At 39.7% G+C, this 21,902-nt stretch overlaps 2 protein-coding genes across 3 annotated transcripts; both read left to right on the forward strand.

Annotated features, from left to right (window-relative positions):
- Nucleotides 1–3,344: 3,344 nt before the first annotated feature.
- On the forward strand, nucleotides 3,345–10,881 carry LOC398162 (cyclin B5). The gene is made up of 9 exons (NM_001088519.2): nucleotides 3,345–3,390; nucleotides 6,928–7,059; nucleotides 7,133–7,225; nucleotides 7,697–7,864; nucleotides 7,931–8,089; nucleotides 8,770–9,006; nucleotides 9,954–10,094; nucleotides 10,326–10,436; nucleotides 10,619–10,881. Exons 1-9 carry the CDS (start codon nucleotides 3,370–3,372, stop codon nucleotides 10,727–10,729), a joined length of 1,173 nt encoding a protein of 390 aa, NP_001081988.2. The 5' UTR covers nucleotides 3,345–3,369; the 3' UTR covers nucleotides 10,730–10,881.
- Nucleotides 10,882–14,984: 4,103 nt separating this feature from the next.
- ccnb2.L (cyclin B2 L homeolog) lies at nucleotides 14,985–20,824 on the forward strand. 2 transcript variants are annotated; one of them, XM_018250844.2, is made up of 9 exons: nucleotides 14,985–15,142; nucleotides 17,155–17,283; nucleotides 17,362–17,469; nucleotides 18,129–18,296; nucleotides 18,919–19,077; nucleotides 19,456–19,692; nucleotides 20,138–20,278; nucleotides 20,353–20,463; nucleotides 20,550–20,824. In XM_018250844.2, exons 1-9 carry the CDS (start codon nucleotides 15,122–15,124, stop codon nucleotides 20,649–20,651), a joined length of 1,176 nt encoding a protein of 391 aa, XP_018106333.1. In that variant the 5' UTR covers nucleotides 14,985–15,121; the 3' UTR covers nucleotides 20,652–20,824.
- Nucleotides 20,825–21,902: the final 1,078 nt, after the last annotated feature.

Genomic DNA, 21,902 nt, shown 5'->3' on the forward strand with positions numbered 1-21,902 from the left:
GGTGCATCCCTACTTGTTAGGTCACATGAGCCAATTAACAGACGGAGTTCTGTCTTTTGCTTCAACACTTCTTCCTGTTACAGTTAGAGCTGTAGTATTTCTGGTCAGGTGATCTCTGAGACAGTGTGAACACTGGCACATGAGGAAGGATCAGATAGATCCGAAACATGTAGTGCTACCAAATAAACAATCACTTGATTGATGATATTGGTTCTCCAGAGTTTTATGAAGACAAGGAGAAGTGGCGGCTCCTATGCTCTGTTTGAGGAACCTAACACAATGAGGACAAAAAGAGGGTCCTTTACCTACACCTGATCTAACGATCTCTGAGACAGCACAGAGACCATCATGAAATGGTGTTCATGGATGTAAAAGGACAATATTTACATATATATCTATACACACCCACCAGTTTGGTAAGATTCTTTAATATGCCACTTAATATGATATAAACTATCTGTTGCACAAGTATTCATTTTGGGGGTATAGTTTTCCTTTAAGAGCTGAACTAACATTTTTATAACTTTGCCCTTTGTATTAAAGGGGTAGTTCACCTTTAAATTAACTTTTAGTAAGATGCAAAGTGATATTCTTTTGCAATTTGCAATCGCTTTTAATTTTCTTTTATTAATTGTGTTTTTTGAGTTATTTAGCTTTTTATTCAGCAGCTCTCCAGTTTGCAGTTTCAGCAATGTGGTTGCTCAGGTCCAAATTATCCTGGCAATTATGCATTGATTTAAATAAGAGACTGGAATATGAATAGGAGAGGTCCTGTTTCATAAAAAGTAGCAATAACAAATGTGTAGCCTGATTAAGGCTACTATCAATAAATAATGCTATTATTGATTATTTATTGATGGGGGGGCCCATATAAAAGCTGGAGAGAGTCTGAAGGCCCAATAAACAAAAAAAAAATATGAAAAATGAAGGGTAACTGAAAACATTGCTTAAGGCCCCCCATACACAGGCCAATTAAAGGTGCAGACAGACCACTGTGTGTGGGGCCATCCGACAAGTTTCCCCTCTATGTCATCTCGATCAGGCAGGTTAAAAAAATCCTGCTGGATCGCGGCCGCATCTGTGCGTCTATATGGTCCCACGATCAGACCACCCGTATCGGATCCATTATTTACCCAATCATTCGGCCCCAGGGCCCACGATTGGATCAGCCCGATGTCCACTTCAATGTGGGCATACGATGTCGCCAAACGAGTGGATCTCTATGTCTATGGCCACTTTTAGAAATAGTCATTCTATAACATACTAAAAGTTAACTTAATGGTGAACCACCCGATTAATAGAGAAAGTTATTGCTTGGGTGTAGACAATTCTTCTGCACAGTATCATACCATGTACCTCAATCCCACACACATTCCACCAGCAGAATCTTGGCGTTTTCTGCACTCGGGGCAATTCTTTTCCACCAATGGCCTCTATCTCATAATATTGATCTGAGCAGAGCAAAAAGCTTTGGCAACACAAGACACTTGCCTGAACTTCTAAACAAGTAGATGTCTCGGGTGAGCCACGCTTTCCTCTCTGGCTACGGATAACTAACCTACACAGACTCCGCATATTACATCGTATCATCGGCTCTAGTTGGACTGTCAATTGATCCTTGCAGTCACATAATAAAACAAGCTTTATTGAAATCATTTAAAACCATGGAGGTGCAGAGCAGGACAGGGATAGAGCAAGGCTGCAACTGATTTGTAAAACACAAATGTACTAATAGAATCAAAGGCTCATCATTTGCCCATAGCCAGGGCCGCCATCAGAAATCGCAGGGCCCCATACGACAACATTTCCTGGATATTGGTGGTCAGGGCCCCCCATAAAAAAAATTGTGTCCAGGGCCCCCCCATTAAAAAATATTGGTGGCTAGGACCCCACATGAGAAAAAAAATTGGTGGCCATGCCCCCCACACATTATAAGAAAATTGGTGGCCAGGGCCCCTTAAACGTCCATGCCTTCCCGAAGTCAGCAGCTCTCAGAAAGATGGGAGGGCCCGGCTAATCAAGTAAGTGTGGTGTGGCCGGGCCCCCCTTACCCTCGGGGCCCCCTACAACTCTCCCCCCTGTCCCCCCCTGATGGCGGCCCTGCCCATAGCAACCAATGTGATATGTCTTTTCTTATATATGATTATAATGTGCTATCAGTTGATTGGCTGCTGTGTGTTACAGCAAAAATCTTAAATTTCCAAAAAATGGTAAAAGTGAAGGCACAGCATCATTCATCTACTAAAGGCTGTGTGGGCATATGGAGAACTGAACATCACTTACTCGTCAATGGACATTTCCACTGAATGACTAGTGGGGGTGAGGCAGGTTTCTGAGATATTATATCAGAACAGGGTGAATCACTCCCATTATTTGTATAATAAAACAACATTATGGCTATCCAGGTATGCAATCAGTTACCCGGAAGCCTGTTATCTAGACTGGTCTGAATATTGGGAAGGTCACCCCCCCCCATTTTACTAAAATATTTTTTTTTTAAATTTGACGCCGGCGTATTGTTGCAGCGAGTCGCCTCGCGCCGAAAACGTCCATGTAGTCCTACCCTAAGAGGTCCCATACGGTGACAAAGTAAATGGCAATGCACAGTACAGGTGAGCTGTCATGGACAGATTTCGGATATGCACTTAATTTACAACCTGCAGGATGGCCATCTAAACAATGGGGCGAAAGAAGGAAATACACTGGTAATGCAAAATAAAAGAAAGAAAATAAGAGTAAAAAATTAAAGTTTCATAAAAAAGTATAAAGTATAAAACTATATTTTAGAAATATTTTTTATTTTGCACAGTCTTATCTATTGACCTAGTTTTTATTTTATACTGAACAATTCCTTTAGAATTCTACACTCTTTGCATTCATATAATTCCTACACTGTTTGAGCCCTCCGGTTTAGCAATGTGCACACACACACACACCCAGGTTCAGGTTTAATTAAAGCAACTTATGAAATATGCCCAATATGGGGCTGTGTGGCCTTGCACAATGTGTGATTCACGACTCTCCAGAATTAAAGGGGAATTTTGCTTTTGCATGTACTGTATATAGGAGGGTTTTACGCACATTCCTCCACAAGGCATATTTCACATCTAGTCTTCTGAAAGGAAATGTTGCCAATTAGTAATACAGATGTCTGTGGGGTGGCTTTAAAGGGCCCCCAAAATGCCCAGATGGAGAATATGCCTTACTATGTATGAAATTGAGTTACTTCATCTACTTCAGGAACAAAAGAGTTAACCAGACATGTGTGTAAGAATGCGGCATCCAATCAAAATCAGGGGATGGTCTCTTAAATGCAGGCAGGGGGCAGCAATCAGTAGTGGTGTGGGAGAGAAACAGGTTGTTGGGAGTATGGCTACTTGGGCTGCTATGGTAAGTACGACTTTATTGGAGTTCTTACACTACAGGTTGTTAGACTTACTCTTAGACATAATGGCTCCAGTCTTATCGCTGACATGTTCTGTCCCTTTAGATGCCGCAGGTGTTACAGACCTAATATGTCTATTTCAGAGCATTTTTGTTATTGTGTTGTGATTATTGACCAAACTAAATAATGGCATAAACACCTGTGCTTAAACTATTGTAAAGTGGGGGTTAAGTGGTTAACAATGTAACTGTTTAACTGTACAATGGAAATACTGAAATAAATTGACCCAAAATTGGATGTTTAATATTCTGACACGATGGGTAAGTGAAAAATGCTTTAAAGGGGTGGGTCACTTTTAGATTTAACTTTTAGTATGTTATAGACTGGTTAAAGCTGGCCACAGGTGCAAAGATCTGATCATAAGAATCAATGTATGATCGGACTTTCCCATCTCCTGACCTGCCACACACAGTCCGAAAATTGTGTGAATCCACGATTCGTACGATGAGCTCTTTGCATCTATGGCCAGCTTAATTCTAAGTGACTTTTCAATTGTGTGGTTCTGTTTCTTTCTGACACCTTCCAGCTTTCAAATGGGGGTCACTGACCCATCTAAAGATAAATGCTCTGTAATGCTACACATTGTTGTTTTGCTACTTTTTTTTTTTTTTTTTTTTTTTTTTACTCCTCTTGCTATTTAGGCCCTCTCCTGTTTATAGTCCTGTCTTATTCAAATCAATTCATGGTTGCTAGTATAATTAGAACCCTAGCAACCAGATTGCTTAAACTGCAAACTAGAATGCTGCTAAATAGCTCAAAAATGCAAACCATTGTAAAATGCCTATCATTCTATCATACTAAAGGTTAATTTCAAGATGAATACAATAAGATTGCTTTATTTGTCAATACAGACTATATAAACTGTTATACAGCGTATTGAAATTAAGTTTTACTCAGCCCCCCCCCCCCACTTGGTGCATTTACATAAAGAGAGACCATTTGAGGATACATGTCAGGTGCAGGGAACAGTTAGTTTTTCAATATGATCATGTTAAGGGCTCTGATTGCTGGAAGAAGCTTTTGCAGTGTCTAGTAGTTTTAGTTTGAATGCTGTGGAACCTTCTTCCAGATTGTGGAGCACACAATCACCATGATTAACCGTTTAGCATGTGGCCATTTTGTGGAAAGGTTGCTAATTGTTACTAATTGCATGTGAGCTCTTGTACAAATTGGGAACTAGATATGTAAGTGTAGCTGGAAGCTTCCTTAAATTAGGCTTCCAGCTGGTTATAACTAAGAAATCCTTCACACAGCACTAACCCCTCTATACATAGATAACATTCCATATGCTGCTGCTGGTAATATACTGACCCCCACACTTATTCATATGGCCCATGGTATTTGTTCCAACATGTGACTTATAAAATATTCCTTTGGGACTGCTGATTTCTGCTCAGCATTTTCCTCCGTGTATACAGTAATTTGCAGCTTTCCTGTTAGTACTGCCTCCATCACACATTGAGTGCAGTTAATAGTTTTAATAGATCTAATGTTCCAATTAGGTGTAGAGTAGATCTACTATCTGTTATGTCTCAATTCTTGGTACAAGTAGGTGCAGCAAACCTGCATTTAGTGCTCCCAGTCGGAGAACATAGAAACTATGGAGCTATCAGGGACCTTACTGCTAAATTACATCAACTGCAAATTATCATTTCCAGGTTCCATTATAGCCTATTGGAAAATGCCAGCACTTAAAATGGCTACTATACCCTATTTTTTTTTTTTTTAAATCATACTTATGTTGCCATATATGATTTCAAGCTCTCTGCTCTGCCAAATCTTTAGCATGCCTATGAGCCTATCCCAGGTACAAAATAGCTCAGACCCACAATGCTATGACAAGAAGCTGCCGTGATACTGGGAAGCCCACCATTAGCAGCCTCAGTAGTAAGGAGAATTTGGGAGCCCCAGTAAAAGCTTTGATTAGGGCCTGCATAGTTTTAGTTGCTATTTATGGTTGTTTTTTCTGCACATGGTATCGGCTCAGTGCAACTGTCATGTGCACAGCATAAAAACATTGACTTTAGCATAATATTTGCATTTTTTTGTTTTATATTACCTAGAAGAAAGTTAACTTTTTTTTTTTTGCATTGCAAAAGGACATTTTAATTTCCAAATAAATCCACCAAAGTCACCAACATGCCTCGGCATCTCAAATTCCAACTCCTGGGGGTGCTGAATAACTCTGTACAATTTAGCCTTATCTTTACATGATTTTCAGAAACCCTTAAGTAATCGGGACCAGCACCTAGAGCGGGACTGCTGACGCTGATCTTTTTTTTTTTTTTTTTTCCCAGCTATTCTGGACTCCTCCCTTCTAAAACAGTATCGGTCTGTCATGGACCTGATGTTCACATGTAACCCAATATTAAGCGTTTGCTATCAACACAGTGATTATGTTTTTGATCTAGAACAGAGGAGTATTTATCCTGTTTATGCAATTAACCCCACACAGCAGCACTTCAGACCCTCTGCATATTGGCAGTATAAAACTAAAAGGCTGAGAAAGAATTGCAAAAGTGTTCAGAAGAGCATTTTAAGCACATTTACAGTCCAACTTCTGTGGTACCGAGGGCTGGAATTTTTCTGGCCACATGGTGGAGGGCCAATTATGGAAGACTATGATGAACACTCAGTTTGTAAACCACAACCATGTTACCACAAGAACTTTTAGATACCCACTTTAATGGTGGTAGCACACCAAAAACCCAAATAATTGGTGCTTACTGCAGGGATATCAAAACATACCCTTAAATCCATATGCCTCCTCCTCCCCTGTGGATACTGGCCCACACACACGTATGATTAAACACCTTAAGAGCTCCTAACAACAATTTCAAAACGCTAACAAATCCCCAGAACAAACCCCACCAGGCTCATGTCCCCAAAGGGGAGTGTAGCGTAAACAGAGAATCATACACTCAGCCAGCGTAGAGCATGGCACACACAGTATACTCCATATTGACTCTGGTCCGTAGTTGCCCAGAATTGTCTAAAGGCCAAATCACTTTGCCTAGGTGACCCTCAATGGAAGTGAACTGAAAAATACTGGCTGACAAAATTCATTTGAACTGTGGCATTATGGCAACATGATCCATTTGAAACCATCAAAAAAACTCTTTTTATATTTTTTTTTTCAACAAATTTATCAAAGATAATAGGCCATCTTGACAGCTTGTCTGTCTGCTCTGAGCAGTTGAACAGCATTCAGACCTAAAGAGCGGAATTGTTCCACACTATCCCTGTATGAATCCCTGGTGATGTGCAGTGAGAGAATTCAGACCATTTTCCACACTGGAAACAGACCATTTTGAATCTTAAATGGCTGTCTTTAAAATTGGGCACGGATTAATCATCCTCTGATTCTGCAGTCCAGAGAATTCATTGATGGAATAACTGCAACCTATTAAACTCTGAAAGTGTTACCTATATTAAAGTAATCGTGCAAATTGATTTCATTTTACTTTTTTAACTTTCCCCAGCGTACAGGACAGATGGACAATGCAGTCGTGGGTGGAGTGGTGGCAGCCAAAGTGAAAGTACATGGACATAGACCCCCACTAGAAGAAATCAGTAACAGGACTGCAATTCTAGGACGCAAACCTGCAGCGATGGTATATAGAAAAATATATTCTGTGACTATACATAGATGTCGAATTCTTTCTGATTTTTTTTTTCTCTCTATAGAACTGCAAGGTGCCTGTCAAAGTGGTCAGACAAGTAACCTCCAGAGCAAATCTGCCTTTAAGAGTTAAACAGGCATTTGGCCCCAAATCTGAGGTAAGTGTTCCTCTCCAGTTGTGTTACTACTCCCAGCATCCTACCCCCTGTTCATTAGGCGTTGAAAGTGCTGCTTTCTGTGATTTAGTCTGTAAACGGATTTACAGACTGAGTGCTGTGGGATGCTCTCCTTCCCCCCCCTCCCCCAAGTGCAATTTACACCATCCTCTGGGAAATATGAAATTTGGGTTCTGCTGTATAATAAATACTTTTGTACATTAAATGTTAAGTTATAATAGATAATCACTAGGGGGCATATTTATCAAGCGGTTGCTATACTTGCCCTGTTCACCTTAATCTGAGAGTGTAAAATGAAGGTGTTATTTGTATAGACAATCTAGGACACTTGCAGGAGATGCAGTTTATTTCTGGACCCCATTTGATGCAGGTCTTGATACCCTCATCCCTAGCCACATGACCTGCTGATGTGGTACAACACTACAAAATTTAATGGCCAAGGTTGTTTTTCAGGAACCTCCTCCCATACCTATGGATGTAGCTGATAACGAGGAGGTGTTGTGTCAAGCTTTCTCTGAAGCTTTGAACAGTGTTGAGGATATTGATGCAGAGGATTCTTCAAACCCTCAGTTATGCGCGGATTATGTGAAGGACATCTATTCCTATTTAAGGCAGTTAGAGGTAAGCAAACTATTTGTATTATCTGTAATAGTCGTGAGTCTGTTCTAAATGAATCCTGTTCTTCAGGTTCAACAGGCTGTACGCCCAAGACACCTACAGGGAATGGAGATCAATGATCGGATGAGAGCCATTCTAGTCGACTGGTTAATACAAGTCCACTTAAAATTTCAACTACTTCAAGAGACATTATATATGGCAATAGCAATTATGGACCGTTTTCTACAGGTAATTTAACCATGCAAACTTATAGCCTTGAAGCAAACATTATTTAAAAAAACAAAAAAAAACAACCTCACAAACAGAAATGTACAGTAAAGCTGGCCATAGACGCAAAGATCTGATTGTACAAATCATCTTATTTGTACGATTTTCGGACCGTGTGGAGAGTCCTGACACTTTTCTTCCCACGGAGATCGGTTGTCTGGTCGATCGGACAGGTTACAAGATTTCTGCCGATAATATCTCTGCATATATTGCCAATCTGAATATTTTCAGTGGGAGACTGTCGCCAGCTTTGTTGGGACATAACTTTTGTACGATTGGTGTCAGGCTAGTGCAGTGGGCTAATACAGTATTGGGAGGAGAACCAAAGGGAATGTGCCAAGTTTATCCAGGAATGGTGTGGACTAGGATTCCCTCCTGAAGCTTCTAGCAAACTACCACTTGTGGAGAATAAAAAAGATATATTAAGCAAAGCTGATAATCCAGAATAGCAAGGGCTGGGGAATCCTCCATGCAGTTTCCCCATCACTAGGACAACCGCAGGGAATCATTTTGAAACGTTTAATTTCCCCTTACTATATACTGCTTTGACAGATAAAGTATACAGCTGGTTAGGAATACAAATGTTTGTTTAATGCTTATTATATATGGCTTACCTTCACTTAATGTTTTAATGTTTAAAGGGTCAGCCTATCTCCCGAAGCAAGCTACAGTTGGTTGGTGTCACCTCGCTCTTCATAGCTTCAAAGTATGAAGAAATGTATTATCCAGAGATTTCTGACTTTGTTTACATCACTGACAACACCTACTCCAAAGCTCAAATTAGAGAAATGGAAATGATGATTCTCAAGGAGATTAACTTTGATCTAGGAAGACCGCTGCCCCTTAATTTCCTTAGAAGAGCTTCAAAATGTTGCAGTGTGAGTATTTTGGAATAGCTAAGGATTGACACCTTAGTTACCTTATATTCATTCAAATAGAGTATCAAATAGAAAGTCAGCAAAAATTTGATTAAGAAACCGCTTTGACCCAATATAATATCGCTTCACAATTTGCTCCTTCATTCATATGTAAAGATAATAAATTAAAGTAGGGAAATCAATTATATTTCAAAAATTAATTTTACTAGTTGAGCAACCTGGCGTGTAAAGTGCAAATGCTTGTAGTGAAGTCTAAATTACTAAAGTGCCATGCATGGCTATCAATTACTTAAAAGGTAATACTAAGAAGGCAATACCAATAATCCATTGAAACACTAATTATTAAAAATTCATATATTGGCTGAATAAATAGTAAAAAAAAAAGGCTAAAGTGGTGTAAAATAAATAATCAGAACTATTTGATTACCAAATAACTTCAATAATTATTGAGAGGAGTTAATCATCATTTCACGGAATAAATTATAGAGCCACTTACTCATATTAAAAAGCTAGGACAAGAAAATGATATATAGAATGATGGAGTTGTCCCAAAAGCTACTGCCTGATTTCTATCCCTGGGACACCACAAAGCTGGAGAAGGCAGGGTAACACTGGGCTTGATTTTTAACTTGCCCTAAACTGTAAAGAACAGTCTAAACCTGAAAACCACAAATCGGTGTCCCCTTGGAGCAAGTAATGGAGGTTGCACTGAGAAGAAATGTAGAGTTGAGCAAGTGGCACCTAAAACTCCACCCTAACAAATCCATCAAAGGACTAAATTATTTCAAAAGAGAACCAATCCGGTATAAAACCAAATAGACGTTTCGCTACAATAGCTTTTTCAAGGCAAGTATTTTCGTGAGTATTTTATCTGCTAGAAGGCAAAGGAATGAAGGTATTCAGAATGTTTTGTCCCTTCTTGCTAATGCTTTATACTATAATTATAGGCTGATGCAGGACAGCACACACTTGCCAAGTACTTCATGGAGTTGACTCTACTTGACTATGACATGGTTCACTTCCATCCTTCAGCAATTGCTGCTGCTGCTTTGTGCCTGACTCAAAAGGTTCTTAATATGGGCACATGGGTGAGTATCTATCTAAAGCTGTGAACTATTCTTACAAGTGGAGGTCCCTTTTTGTTTTAAGAGAGAGGTGAAGGTAGCGGCACTAAGCATGTGCAGCAGAAAAGATGGAGAGCTACTGGGGCATCTATGTAGGCACATCTTTACTGTTAAATAGCCTACTTCTTTAGTTCTCCTTTTAAAAAGCAAAAACATTATTGTCGTATTGTAAAAGTCTCATCTCTTGTTTTACAGGATGCTGCTCTACAGTTTTACACAGGCTATTCACAAGATGATCTTAGCCTGCCTATGAAGCACATGGCCAAGAACATCGTTCAGGTCAACCAAAACCTGTCAAAATTTTTAGTAAGTAGCAACCCATTCTAGATTTAATAATAGAGTTAAATACAGGCGACAGTACCACTTTGTGTATAACTCCTGCAATGGTTTAGTTTCTATTTTTTTTTTCTCTCCAATGTTATATATGAATGACTGTTATGTTGGTGGGATTTCCAACAAACTAATTTTTTTTTTTTTTTTTTTTTCAGTCTGTGAAGAATAAATATTCTAGTAGTAAATTACTGAAGATCAGCACAATCCCTCAACTGAACTCGCGTGTTTTAACTGGTCTTGCTGCTGCTGTAACGCCAGGCTCATAGGGTCTATGAACAAAATGCCTCCTGAGCACTTTTATCACTTTGCTTGAATATGCAAAATGCACTTCTTGTAAATAACTTTTTAAGTCGTCGCTGGTTTAAAGTTTTACTATGACCTAATCAAATGATTTTGTAATAAATGAACATTGCTATCACTATAGCTTTCTGAAAGTCTGTTGGTTCGGCATGTGAATATAACTTGCCTCTTCAGTTTTTCACTTTTTGATTCCATTCTGTATAAAACATAACCTGGTGGACCAGGGCATTGTCTACACCAGTAATCCCCAACCAGTGGCTCATGAGTAACAAGTTACTCTCCAACCCCTTGGATGTTGCTCCCAGTGGCCTCAAAGCAGGTAATTATTTTTGAATTCCTGGCTTGAAGGTAAGCTTTAGTTGCATGAAAACAAATGCCACACAGACTCCTGTAGTCTGCCAATCCACATAGGGTCTACCAACAGCCACATTCAAATTTGGCACTCCCATGAATTTTTTTTTTTTCATGCTTATGTTGCTCTCCAACTTACACTTGAATGTGGCTCACGGGTGGGGGAAAAAAGGTTGTGGACCCCTGGTATAGAATATCCTGCTTTTGGAATATTTAAATGGTGATAGATGGTAAAGCCTACAACTTAAAAGATGTTACTCAGTTTAGAAAAAATAAAGATGGTTATCTGAAGAGAGGAATATGTATTAAAGGGGTGGTTCATCTTCAAGTTAACTTTTAGTATGTTATAGAATGGCCAGTTCAAAGCAACTTTTGAATTGGTCTTCATTATTTGATTTTTTTTTTTTTAATGAATTGCCTTCTCTCCGGCTTTCAAATGGGGGTCACTGACCCATTTAAACAGATGCTCTGTAAGGATACAAATATATATTTATTGCTATTTTTAATTCTTTCTATTCAGGCCTTTCCTATTTATATTCCAGTGTCTTTTAAATCAATGCATGGTTGCTAGGATACTTTGGACCCTAGCAACCAGATTGCTGAAACTGGAGAGCTGCCAAATATATTAAACCATGAATAATAAATGAACCTACTGCAAATTCTCAGAATATCACTCTATAATCATACTAAAATTTAATTTAAAGAAACAACCCCTCCTTTAATGAACATAATTTAAGGGAATCGGTTAGAATAACTATTTAGAAGGTGACAAGTAGGCCAACCTCTAGTTAATCAAATTTTTAATTTGTTTTTTTACTCTAGGGCAGGCCTGTAGGTTTATCTAGCATAACTGAATTCTCCCCCCCCCCAATCTTGTAGGAAATATTGTGGGCTACAAATTATACTCTTCAAAGTGGACCTGTCACCCAGACATACAAATCTGTAAAATAAGTCCTTTACAAATTAAACCTGAAATCCAATTTCTTTTTTTTTTATTAAAGCATTCATAGCTGTTGTAAACACATTTAAACATCTCAGCCGTCAATCAAATATTGTCTGCTCCTCCTCTATGCATTCTCTGTTTCAAAAATTGGTTAGCTAATCAGTCTTTCCAGCCAAGAAAATAAAATCAGGTAAAAGCACAAAGTGGTTAAGGATGCGAAGAACTAGAAATTACATTGACAAAAATTGTGAGATTTCATGCAGTAAGTTATTTTTCACTAGCATGAAAATCTAAATCCATAGTACAAACTATACCAAATGTAAAAAAAAAAGCAGCTTTGTAAATGGGGTCTACATTCCCCTAAGGGTAAGGCCACACTAAGCGATAGCGCGGCGATTTGACTCGCGGCGACTTTTCGCCGCGACTTTTAAACGGCAATCGCTGGCGAAACTTTGGCGCTGGCGTCTATGGGGAATCGCTGCGTAAAAACACACGCGGCGATCTTTTTTCTATTGTCGCTCGAAATCGCCTCGCTAGGCGATTTCAAGCGACAATAGAAAAAAGATCGCCGCGTGTGTTTTTACGCTGGCGATTTTGCGCGATTCCCCATAGACGCCAGCGCCAAAGTTTCGCCAGCGATTGCGGATTAAAAGTCGCCACGAGTCAAATCGCCGCGCTATCGCTTAGTGTGGCCTTACCCTAAGACATAGAAAGGAGACGGAAAGCCTGGCTAACACCTTGCCCTCAAGGCTGATCTGTTTGCTTTACCTGCAAGGAGTATATCAGAAGCACAGCAGGGTTGCTATTTTGCACCACTTCATGTTTTCTTTTTCTGCAATTGTTGACCTGGAGCATGTACAAAGGATGCCAGGTCTGAATCAGCTTCAACAGCACAGGCTCCTGCTGGGAGGAAAAAGACCTGAGCCCCACTGCACTACTCAAATAACAAATGAGGGGAGCTATGGTTTCAAAGGGCTTGTTCAACTGTTGGTCTGATACAGACTGGGATATTCTGAGACAATTAGGATTGGTTATTTGTGGTTTTTCAGGTTTTATTTTAGCTTTTTTTATTCTGCAGCTTTCCAGTTTGCAATGTTGGCAATCTGATTGCTAGGGCCAAATAACTTTAACAACAATGCACTGATTTGAATAAAAGACTGGATTACTCATCTGGCCTGAATAGAAAGATAAGTAATAAGAAATCGCAACAAGAATAAATTTGCAGTCTTAAAGAGAACTTGTTTTTTAGATGGGGTCCCCTATTTGAAAGCTGGAAAGAGTCAGAAGAAGGCAATGATGAAAAAACTATTTAAAAAAAAAAAAATGAAGGCCAAATTAAAAGCTACTTAGAAGTGGCCATTCTATAACATTTAACTGAAAGGTGAACCACCACTTTAACCAGGATATGACCTAAAAAGATCTAGCAAATACCACACAACTTCGCATGTTTGTGTCCTTAAAGACACACTGGGAATATTCAGTAGGAATAGCCCTTGGCTGCCGGTAAAACAGTTGGCATGCCTGATAGGATTGCCACCTTTTCTGGAAAAAAATACTGGCCTTCCTATATATTTCTTTTTTCCCTATTAATAGCATTGTGATCAACCCTTATTTTTACCGACCAGGCCAGTAAAATACCGGCCAGGTGGCAAACCTAACGCCAGAACACACATCATGTCCACTGCCAAAAACATGTCCCCATATTCACCATAGCCATGACAGGACTAGGTAAAATTATATGAAGTACGTGCAACACCACCACGCATGGTTGTCAGGTCTAATTTTCAAAACCAGCCAATGTAGGCTACAAAACCAGCCAGGAGGCACTTCAAAAGTAGCCCATAAATAGCACAATGTGTGCAGTGAAAAAAAGTCTAAAAAAAATACTGGCCCCCAAGGCCAGTGCCTGTATTAAAAATTTACCGGCATTTGTAATACCCTTAAAAAGACCCCTCGGCCCGCCCCCAGTCCCCTGTAAACTTAGCTTTTTCCTCTGTTTTTGTCCTGGCCGTGGTGTGGCCCCACCCCTTTATGGCACAACCCCGCCCCTTTGACAGCACATCTGCCCCTTTTTGTACCCGCCCCCCACCAGCCGGCAAGAAAGTTAGCAAAAGGTGTCAACCCTACCAGGGGCGTAACTACAGAGGGGGGCCCAGAAGGTATAGGGGCCCCATAAGAGCCTAATCCATATACAATTTCATTAAATGTTGGTAAAACAGCTCAACCTCTAGAAATTTTGGTGGCCAGCAGATTTTTTGCTAAAGAGGGATGGGAGACTGGGGTACAGAGCCCAAAATCTGGTAACTCACGACTTCAACAAGTCAGTCCCATTGCCTCCTGGTTGTTGTAGTCTTACATTAAACTTGGCAGTTGGGAAATTGTTAAACAAAAACTACATTACCCAGCATGCACTGGAAGACAAAGGCGTGGCACATTAGGGCAAAAAAAAAACTTTGGCTGCTTTCCAAAGTACAAACCAGATAAAGACCCAAAAAGTAGCCCAAATGCGAACATTAGCTAGTTTCTACCTTCAAAACCAGCCTGGGCTTTAAATTAGTAGCCCAATTTGTCTGATAAACCACCAACATGGCAAAACTGCCACCACGTAAAAAAAGCTTCCTGCGCACGTTACGTACGAGCGTTATTATTTCCCAGGATTCTTCAGGGCATAGCTCTACGCGATAGTTAGAATTTACTACTGTACGAACGAATTAAATAATTACAATTCTTCATGCATTCGTTTATGTTAATGCATAACTATAGCGTTGCAGCCATAACCATTGAGTATGTGCGCACGACACCACTAGTCTGTCGAGGAGACTACGCGGCAAAATATGTTGCCATGGCTCCGCTTAATGGGAAGGCCCCCCCACGACGTAGCCAATCAGATTCACGCACACATAAACACCGCGTCCAATGGGAGTACAGCAAGCGATATTTAAAATTCTGCTAACACAGCGTTGGTTATAGTTGTTGCGGAGTGTTCGTGATCCTGGGCCTTGGCGGGTTTAGGTGTCTTGTCTTTAGATTTTATCAGTCGGTTTTAAACGTTCTTTTCCCGCAGATGGCTACTCGTCGGGCTGCAGTAAGTAAAGCCGATTCTCTGAGCGGTTACTCTATAGTAATCTTGTTGGGGATAGTAGCGGCTTTCTGTTGTTGGTGTCTCTGTGGGTCACTTTCTGTATCCAATTTAGTTGGGTTTTGGGACAACACTCCTCAGGCCCACGTTGGTGTTTCAACCAGGACCTTGAGCGCGGTAACTGGTACCCCCCCCCTTTTTTTGAGCTTTCCCATAGGCCTCAGATGAGATGTGGCGCATCCCATTATAATATTGTGGGATGTATTGATGGGGTTCATATGTAGACTCTTCCTGTCTACTGCAAGTGCTTAAATTGTAATTCAAACTATGCACTGCTTATCTGTGTGGAACAGTAACGTTAAATACATCAATATAATGTATTGTTCTGCATTGGGAACTGTTCTGAGTTTGCTTCAGAAAGACTTCTATAGTTTATAGTACAAATAAACTGCTGTGTAGCAAATGGGACAGTTGTTTAAGATGCAAAATCTGAAAAAGGCACTTGTATAACAAATTCACTCAGTAGAACACCATTGTATTCCATTATCTGCTATGTAACCTGAGACTTGAATGGCTGCACTGCACCTTGGGCAAAAGACTTGCCTGTTTGGTGACTGCACCAGTGAGCAAATATCTAAACCTGGGTAGATTTCCTGGGTTTTCTTGAATATTTCTTCACTCGCCAGCGGCTTATTCATCCAGACTTATTTCTACTAAATACTCAATAATGACCTGGCTGAGTATGTCTATAGGCAAGTTTTGGGTATTTTGTCTTCAATACTAATGAACTATGGTGCTGTTTAATAAATTTGGGTATAGAACATAGTAATAGCATGCTGGAGTCCAGGTCCGGACTGCGAATTTAAATAGGCCCTGGCATTTCAGGTACACAGAGGCCCAATCAGCCCACACAGGCCCACTAAATACTGACTTTCTATGACACCTTATATGAGCCCCTCTGGCATTTGCCAGAACCCACAGCTTGCCAGTCGAGGCCTGCTGGAGTTCTCTAGTGACCAAACAGGTACAGCCAAATAACTTCAAAAGAATCTCCAAAGCATGCTGATTTAAAAGCATCAAATAAAGCCCTCATGGCGCCTAACGTGTTTCATGCTTACCTAGCAATCTAGAAGTGCTACGTAAGCATGAAACACGTTAGGCACCATGAGGGCTTTATTTGATTTATAAGATGTAATAAATTTTTTTTTTAAATTTATCAGCATGCTTTGAACATCTTTTGAAGTTATCTGATTTGTTAAAACCAATCTTTATCTTGGCAATGCAGGCTAAAGTTCCTTTCTCCCATTATTCAGCAAACGGGATAGTTCTCATTCTCCTCCCACTACGCTTCAGAGTACTAACCAGTTGCTCTGAGTGAACTGGTAACTGCCTCTTAATGTTACTGGAAACTAAAATGTTTTCTACCAATGTATCTTGGTAGTATATTAAATTCCTATAAGAAAGATAAGCTGCTGTGTAGTAAAGGAGGCCGCTATTCAAAGGAGAAAAGGCTCAGGTTACACCGCAGATAAGCTCTGTAGAACATAATGGCGTTATCCGTTATCCACTATTTAACCTGTGCCATATAGCCTTTTTTCAATTTCTGACATTGCTACACAGCCGCTTGTTGATCTGAACTATGATCTGTTTGCTTCAGAAACACTTCTAGTTTTACCAGTGCAGGGAAATGCTAAATAATATTAATTACTTTAAAAAAACATTTTTGTTACTGTTCCTTTAAATGCAAATTGCCACATTTACTCATCACAAGCTTATTTAGTTGTATTTACAGTTTAGTACACAGTTTATAAATAGTTTCAACTTAGACTACATTATGCCACATAAAGAAACAAAAGATGACTGCACTGTGCAATGAACTGAGCATGTGCTGTGTTTCTAGGAAAGTGGGTTATTTCTGAGCCAACAGTGCTGCTAGCCTAACTCTTCCTAGAGTTTTAGGGGGGCGGGGGCAAAATAGGAACATTTACTAACTGTTACACTTTGGCCTGTTCCTTCAGATTCCCCGTGAAGCAGATAATATCCTTGGGGGCGCAATGCGGTCCAAAGTTCAAATCCATGGCAAAAGAGCTGCTTTGGGTGAAATTGGCAACAAAGTGACCGTGCGAGGAAAACCACATGCAGTCAAGGTATAACATTCTTCTCTCCTTGATTAGACCTGGCCTTCAAATTACTAGCTATAGTTAACATACTGTTCTCTTTAGCAGCCTTCCAATGTTGTGGCAAAGCCGTCAAAGACTGTGGCAACTAAAGTTGCAAATGTTAAGCCAAAGCCTGTACTTGTGAAACCAACAGTAGCTGAAGCTCACACCAAAGTAAGTATTTCTGACTTCTTACTGGCATGGTGGGGAAATGTTTAGTTTGTTTCTTTCAAAACACATCTGTTAACAAATGTTGCTCCAGCAGACTTCTGCACTGAAATCTTTCTCAAAAGAGCAAACAGATTTTTTTTTTCCTTTTGAAATCTGACATGGAGCTAGACCTATTGTTGGTTTCCCAGCTGCCCCAGTCATGTGATTTTTATTTATTTTTTTGCTGTGATAAACTTCAATCACTCTTTACTGCTGTACTGAGAGTTACATCAGCGATAACCCCCCCTCCCAGCAGCCTAAGAACAATGGGAAGGTAACCAGATAGCAGCTGCCTGGTAGATATGACAACAGTACACCATAGTAAAATCCAGGTCGAACAGCTACTCCTTGAGTGGGAGAAACAACCTGTTCAAAAGCAATTCCATCAAAGTGCTGGCTCTTTCTGAAAGCACATGGTCAGGCAAAATTACCTGTCATGGCTGTCTACACACCAATATTACAACTAAAAAAAAAAAAATTACACTTGTTGGGCCAGGAATGAATTTTTATATTTAAGTGAATTATTTGCAGTGCAATTTAGAAGTAAAAACCTCACAAATCACGACCTAATTTAAGCAGCTAGTATTTAAATTGAAAGCATTCATTGCCATGTTTTCTGCCAGGTGCCTTCCCCTGTGCCAATGGATGTGTCTATGAAAGAGGAAGAGCTGTGCCAGGCATTCTCCGATGCTTTGACCAGTGTTGAAGACATTGATGCAGATGATGGTGGCAACCCTCAATTGTGCAGTGACTATGTGATGGACATCTATAACTACCTAAAGCAACTGGAAGTAAGGGGCTCTTGTATGGGGCTACAATCTGCTGTTTAACTATGATCTTAAAGATTATGGCAAGGATCACCTGGCTGTAATGCACTTGTTTAAAGATACTTGTACACTAATTTGTGGTGCTCCATTGCTCTTGTTCCAGTAAAGTGAAGCTGTTGTAAATATACAACCTTGGAGAAGTGTATATGCTTTAGTTGACTGTCCATTTGTCCACAACTTCTTGGTGTGCTGCTAAGGAGTTGTGGCCAATTGGAAGTCATTTGTGTGGGCTCATTACTCCAACTTTTAGTCTTAAGTCTGTAGTACACGGGAGTACTTTTAGCAAACCTATCGGAAGAATTAAGTGATTTGAAAAGCATATAAAGAATTTCTGGCCCTTTCAGTGCCACTACAAACTATATAAACAGGCCAAGTAAGTAGATTATGGAATGGCCCATGGTTTATAACATAACCAGCATGGAATACACGTATCAGATGGTCAGTCATGCCTCTAAGCAGCGCACCTTTTACCATAGACACTCAAACAATTATCAGCTGAAATATATCTCCTCTTCAGCTGTGGCTTGGATATTGATTAGGAAGTATAGTCTCTTCTTGGCCATCTCAATTGGTTTTTTTTTTTTAGGTCCAACAGTCTGTACGCCAATGCTTTCTGGAGGGAAAAGAGATTAATGAGCGTATGAGGGCTATCCTAGTTGACTGGCTTGTTCAAGTGCATTCTAGGTTTCAGCTTCTTCAGGAGACTTTGTACATGGGTGTTGCCATCATGGATCGCTTCTTGCAAGTAAGCATGGATTTGTCTTCTCTAATTGCCTGTGCCCAGTAACCTAATTCTGCCCTAACTACAACGTGGTATGTGCTCTGGCACCCTGCCTGACACTAGTGGGAGTTGTGAATGCAGGGAGGGTTACCAGACTGGTGCACCTGTACAATGACCCTATACCCTCATCCACAATAGGCTTGTGCTGCAAATGCTTAACACCAAAAGATGGAGCTACTCCATTTCTTTATTTTTGTTCCTTGTGAGGCAGATTATTTATACAATTCACTTTCCCTCTTTTCTGTCTTGACTACTGGTGTGCACTGAAATAATTAGTACTTGCTTTCTTGGCTATAGTTGTCACTTGGCTAACCACTGCAGAAACATTGTTCTCCAATCTAGGTTCAGCCAGTCTCCCGCAGCAAGCTTCAGTTGGTTGGTGTTACTTCCCTATTAGTTGCTTCCAAATATGAAGAGATGTACACCCCAGAGGTTGCAGACTTTGTTTATATCACCGATAATGCCTACACTGCATCTCAGATCAGAGAAATGGAAATGATTATCCTTAGAGTCCTCAACTTTGACCTTGGACGTCCATTACCTCTCCACTTCCTGAGACGGGCTTCAAAATCTTGCAGTGTAAGTATAGCTTATGGGCTTGAGATGGCATAAAGACTTGTACATACAGTTTAATTTAATTAGTTGGCAGATTACCTTCCCCCCCCTCATTCTGGGTCAGCTCTTGTGTTCCAATGGAGAGAAATACAAAATAGTGTAACACCATTTATTAAGTTAAAACAAATTTGCACTCACATTTGAAGTCAATCACAGATGTACAGATTTCACAGGCTGTTTAGCTCCTATGGAGGGTCCCTGCCTGCATGTAACTGCTTTAACAGCAGATTTTACAACCTATAGCTGAGAAGCAAACTGGAATGTGCCAGAGATCATTAACTCTGAACTATGCCACTCGGCAGGACTTGAGGCAAGCAAAGGGTTGGTGTAGATAGTGACTACTGACAATGCAATGAATGGGTGGGGGTCAATAGATGCTCCTAACAAAGGCTTATGTTTCCTTATCTAGGCTGATGCAGAGCAACATACTCTTGCAAAATATTTGATGGAGCTTACACTCGTAGACTATGAAATGGTACACTTCAATCCTTCAGAAATTGCAGCTGCTGCACTCTGCTTATCCCAAAAAATTCTTGGCCAGGGAAGCTGGGTAAGTCACATGCCCTTTCTAGTTTCACACTTTGCAAAATATTACAAACAAGCTAATTGCCTCTTTTATTTTAGGGTGCTACTCAACACTATTACACAGGCTACACAGAAGGGGACTTGCAACTGGTCATGAAGCATATGGCCAAGAACATAACCAAAGTCAATCAGAATCTAACTAAGCATGTGGTAAGTTGAACTTTTATCCTTTCCACAAGTTCTATGCCCTCAAACACTGGCTATTCAGGAACTAACCATGTATACATCCTTTTCAGGCTGTGCGAAACAAGTATGCAAGCAGTAAACTGATGAAGATCAGCACCCTTCCTCAGCTGATGGCTCCTCTTGTCACAGACCTTGCTGCAAGTCTCTCTTAGAACTTTTAAGTGACCCTTTCAAGGAGAACCACTAATTGCACTTTTAAACGCTGCCACTGGCAAATGCTGCTGTTTCTGTAAATATGTTTAAACTGTTTTTTATTGACTCATTTGTGAACTTTTGAGTACATCAATGCTGTAATGTCTTCAAATAAACTTCACATTTTTATTTACATTCCTAACTTATTTGACACCAAAAGGTCTTGCATAATGTGTCTAACCCCAGGTCAGTGTTCACATGGTATACCTTCAGGTTCAGGACCCTTGCTGGCTCAACCGTTATTTCTTCTTAAATTGGCTATAGGAGGGGAACTCTCCCAGAAGTAATACTTACCAGCCAGTTATAGCCTATTAAAGGGATTCTATTCACATCCAAGTCGTCGCGGCGCACTCCAAAGTCAAAGGATCGCTCATAGGTTGTTGGTTAAAAATTCATCCTTTATTGGTTACATCAGTTTAAAAAAGAAATGCTAACACATGGTCTGATGCGTTTCGTAACCATGTACTTCATCAGAGACCTGAGCATGCTCAGTTCCATACCACTATTTATACCCACATGGGGACTTCCCCCTCCCCTTACACAAAGGTGAACTAATTAAAACTTTGCATTGATTAACACCACATGCAAACAATCAAAATTGAAGAGAAAAAAAAAATATATATATATATATATATATAAGAAAAAAGAGAAAATTCTTAAAATAATCAGTTTAACATTTCTAATTCTGCAAACAAATTCCCATCACTTTGATACATTGTTGCATACATTTAAACATTTTTCTCCATATTGCCACAGTTTCAATCTAAGATATATTAATATGTTTCACCTTTTAAGATACCACTTCCAGTTATATGTGGATATAAAGTTTTAATATGATGATTAATATGTTCTATTAATTTAAAGGATGTCCTTTTTTTAAGTTTTATTCTTATTCTATTTCATTTAATTAAAGATTATTTTTTGCGATCCCTATTTCATTCCACAGAGCTTATTCTATAAAGCAACTAACATCAAAAATGGAGTTTAACCCCTGCGGGGGTTAAACTCCATTTTGATAGTTGCTTTATAGAATAGGCTCTGTGGAATGAAATAGGGATCGCAAAAAATAATCTTTAATTAAATGAAATAGAATAAAACTTAAAAAGGACATCCTTTAAATTAATAGAACATATTAATCATCATATTAAAACTTTATATCCACATATAACTGGAAGTGGTATCTTAAAAAGTGAAACATATTAATATAACTT

The sequence above is a fragment of the Xenopus laevis genome, chromosome 3L (genome assembly GCF_017654675.1).
Source record: "Xenopus laevis strain J_2021 chromosome 3L, Xenopus_laevis_v10.1, whole genome shotgun sequence".
Classification (NCBI taxonomy): Eukaryota; Metazoa; Chordata; class Amphibia; order Anura; family Pipidae; genus Xenopus; species Xenopus laevis.

What these genes read in the sequence shown, in the direction of transcription:
- ccnb2.L (XM_018250844.2), top strand. Translation starts at nt 15,122, where the DNA reads ATGGCTACTCGTCGGGCTGCA. An exon ending in GAAAACCACATGCAGTCAAG is followed by an intron (nt 17,284 to 17,361) that starts GTATAACATTCT and finishes TCTCTTTAGCAG; the next exon opens with CCTTCCAATGTTGTGGCAAA. An exon ending in AGAATCTAACTAAGCATGTG is followed by an intron (nt 20,464 to 20,549) that starts GTAAGTTGAACT and finishes CATCCTTTTCAG; the next exon opens with GCTGTGCGAAACAAGTATGC.
- LOC398162 (NM_001088519.2), top strand. Translation starts at nt 3,370, where the DNA reads ATGGCTACTTGGGCTGCTATG. An exon ending in TGGCTACTTGGGCTGCTATG is followed by an intron (nt 3,391 to 6,927) that starts GTAAGTACGACT and finishes AACTTTCCCCAG; the next exon opens with CGTACAGGACAGATGGACAA. An exon ending in GAGCTTCAAAATGTTGCAGT is followed by an intron (nt 9,007 to 9,953) that starts GTGAGTATTTTG and finishes CTATAATTATAG; the next exon opens with GCTGATGCAGGACAGCACAC.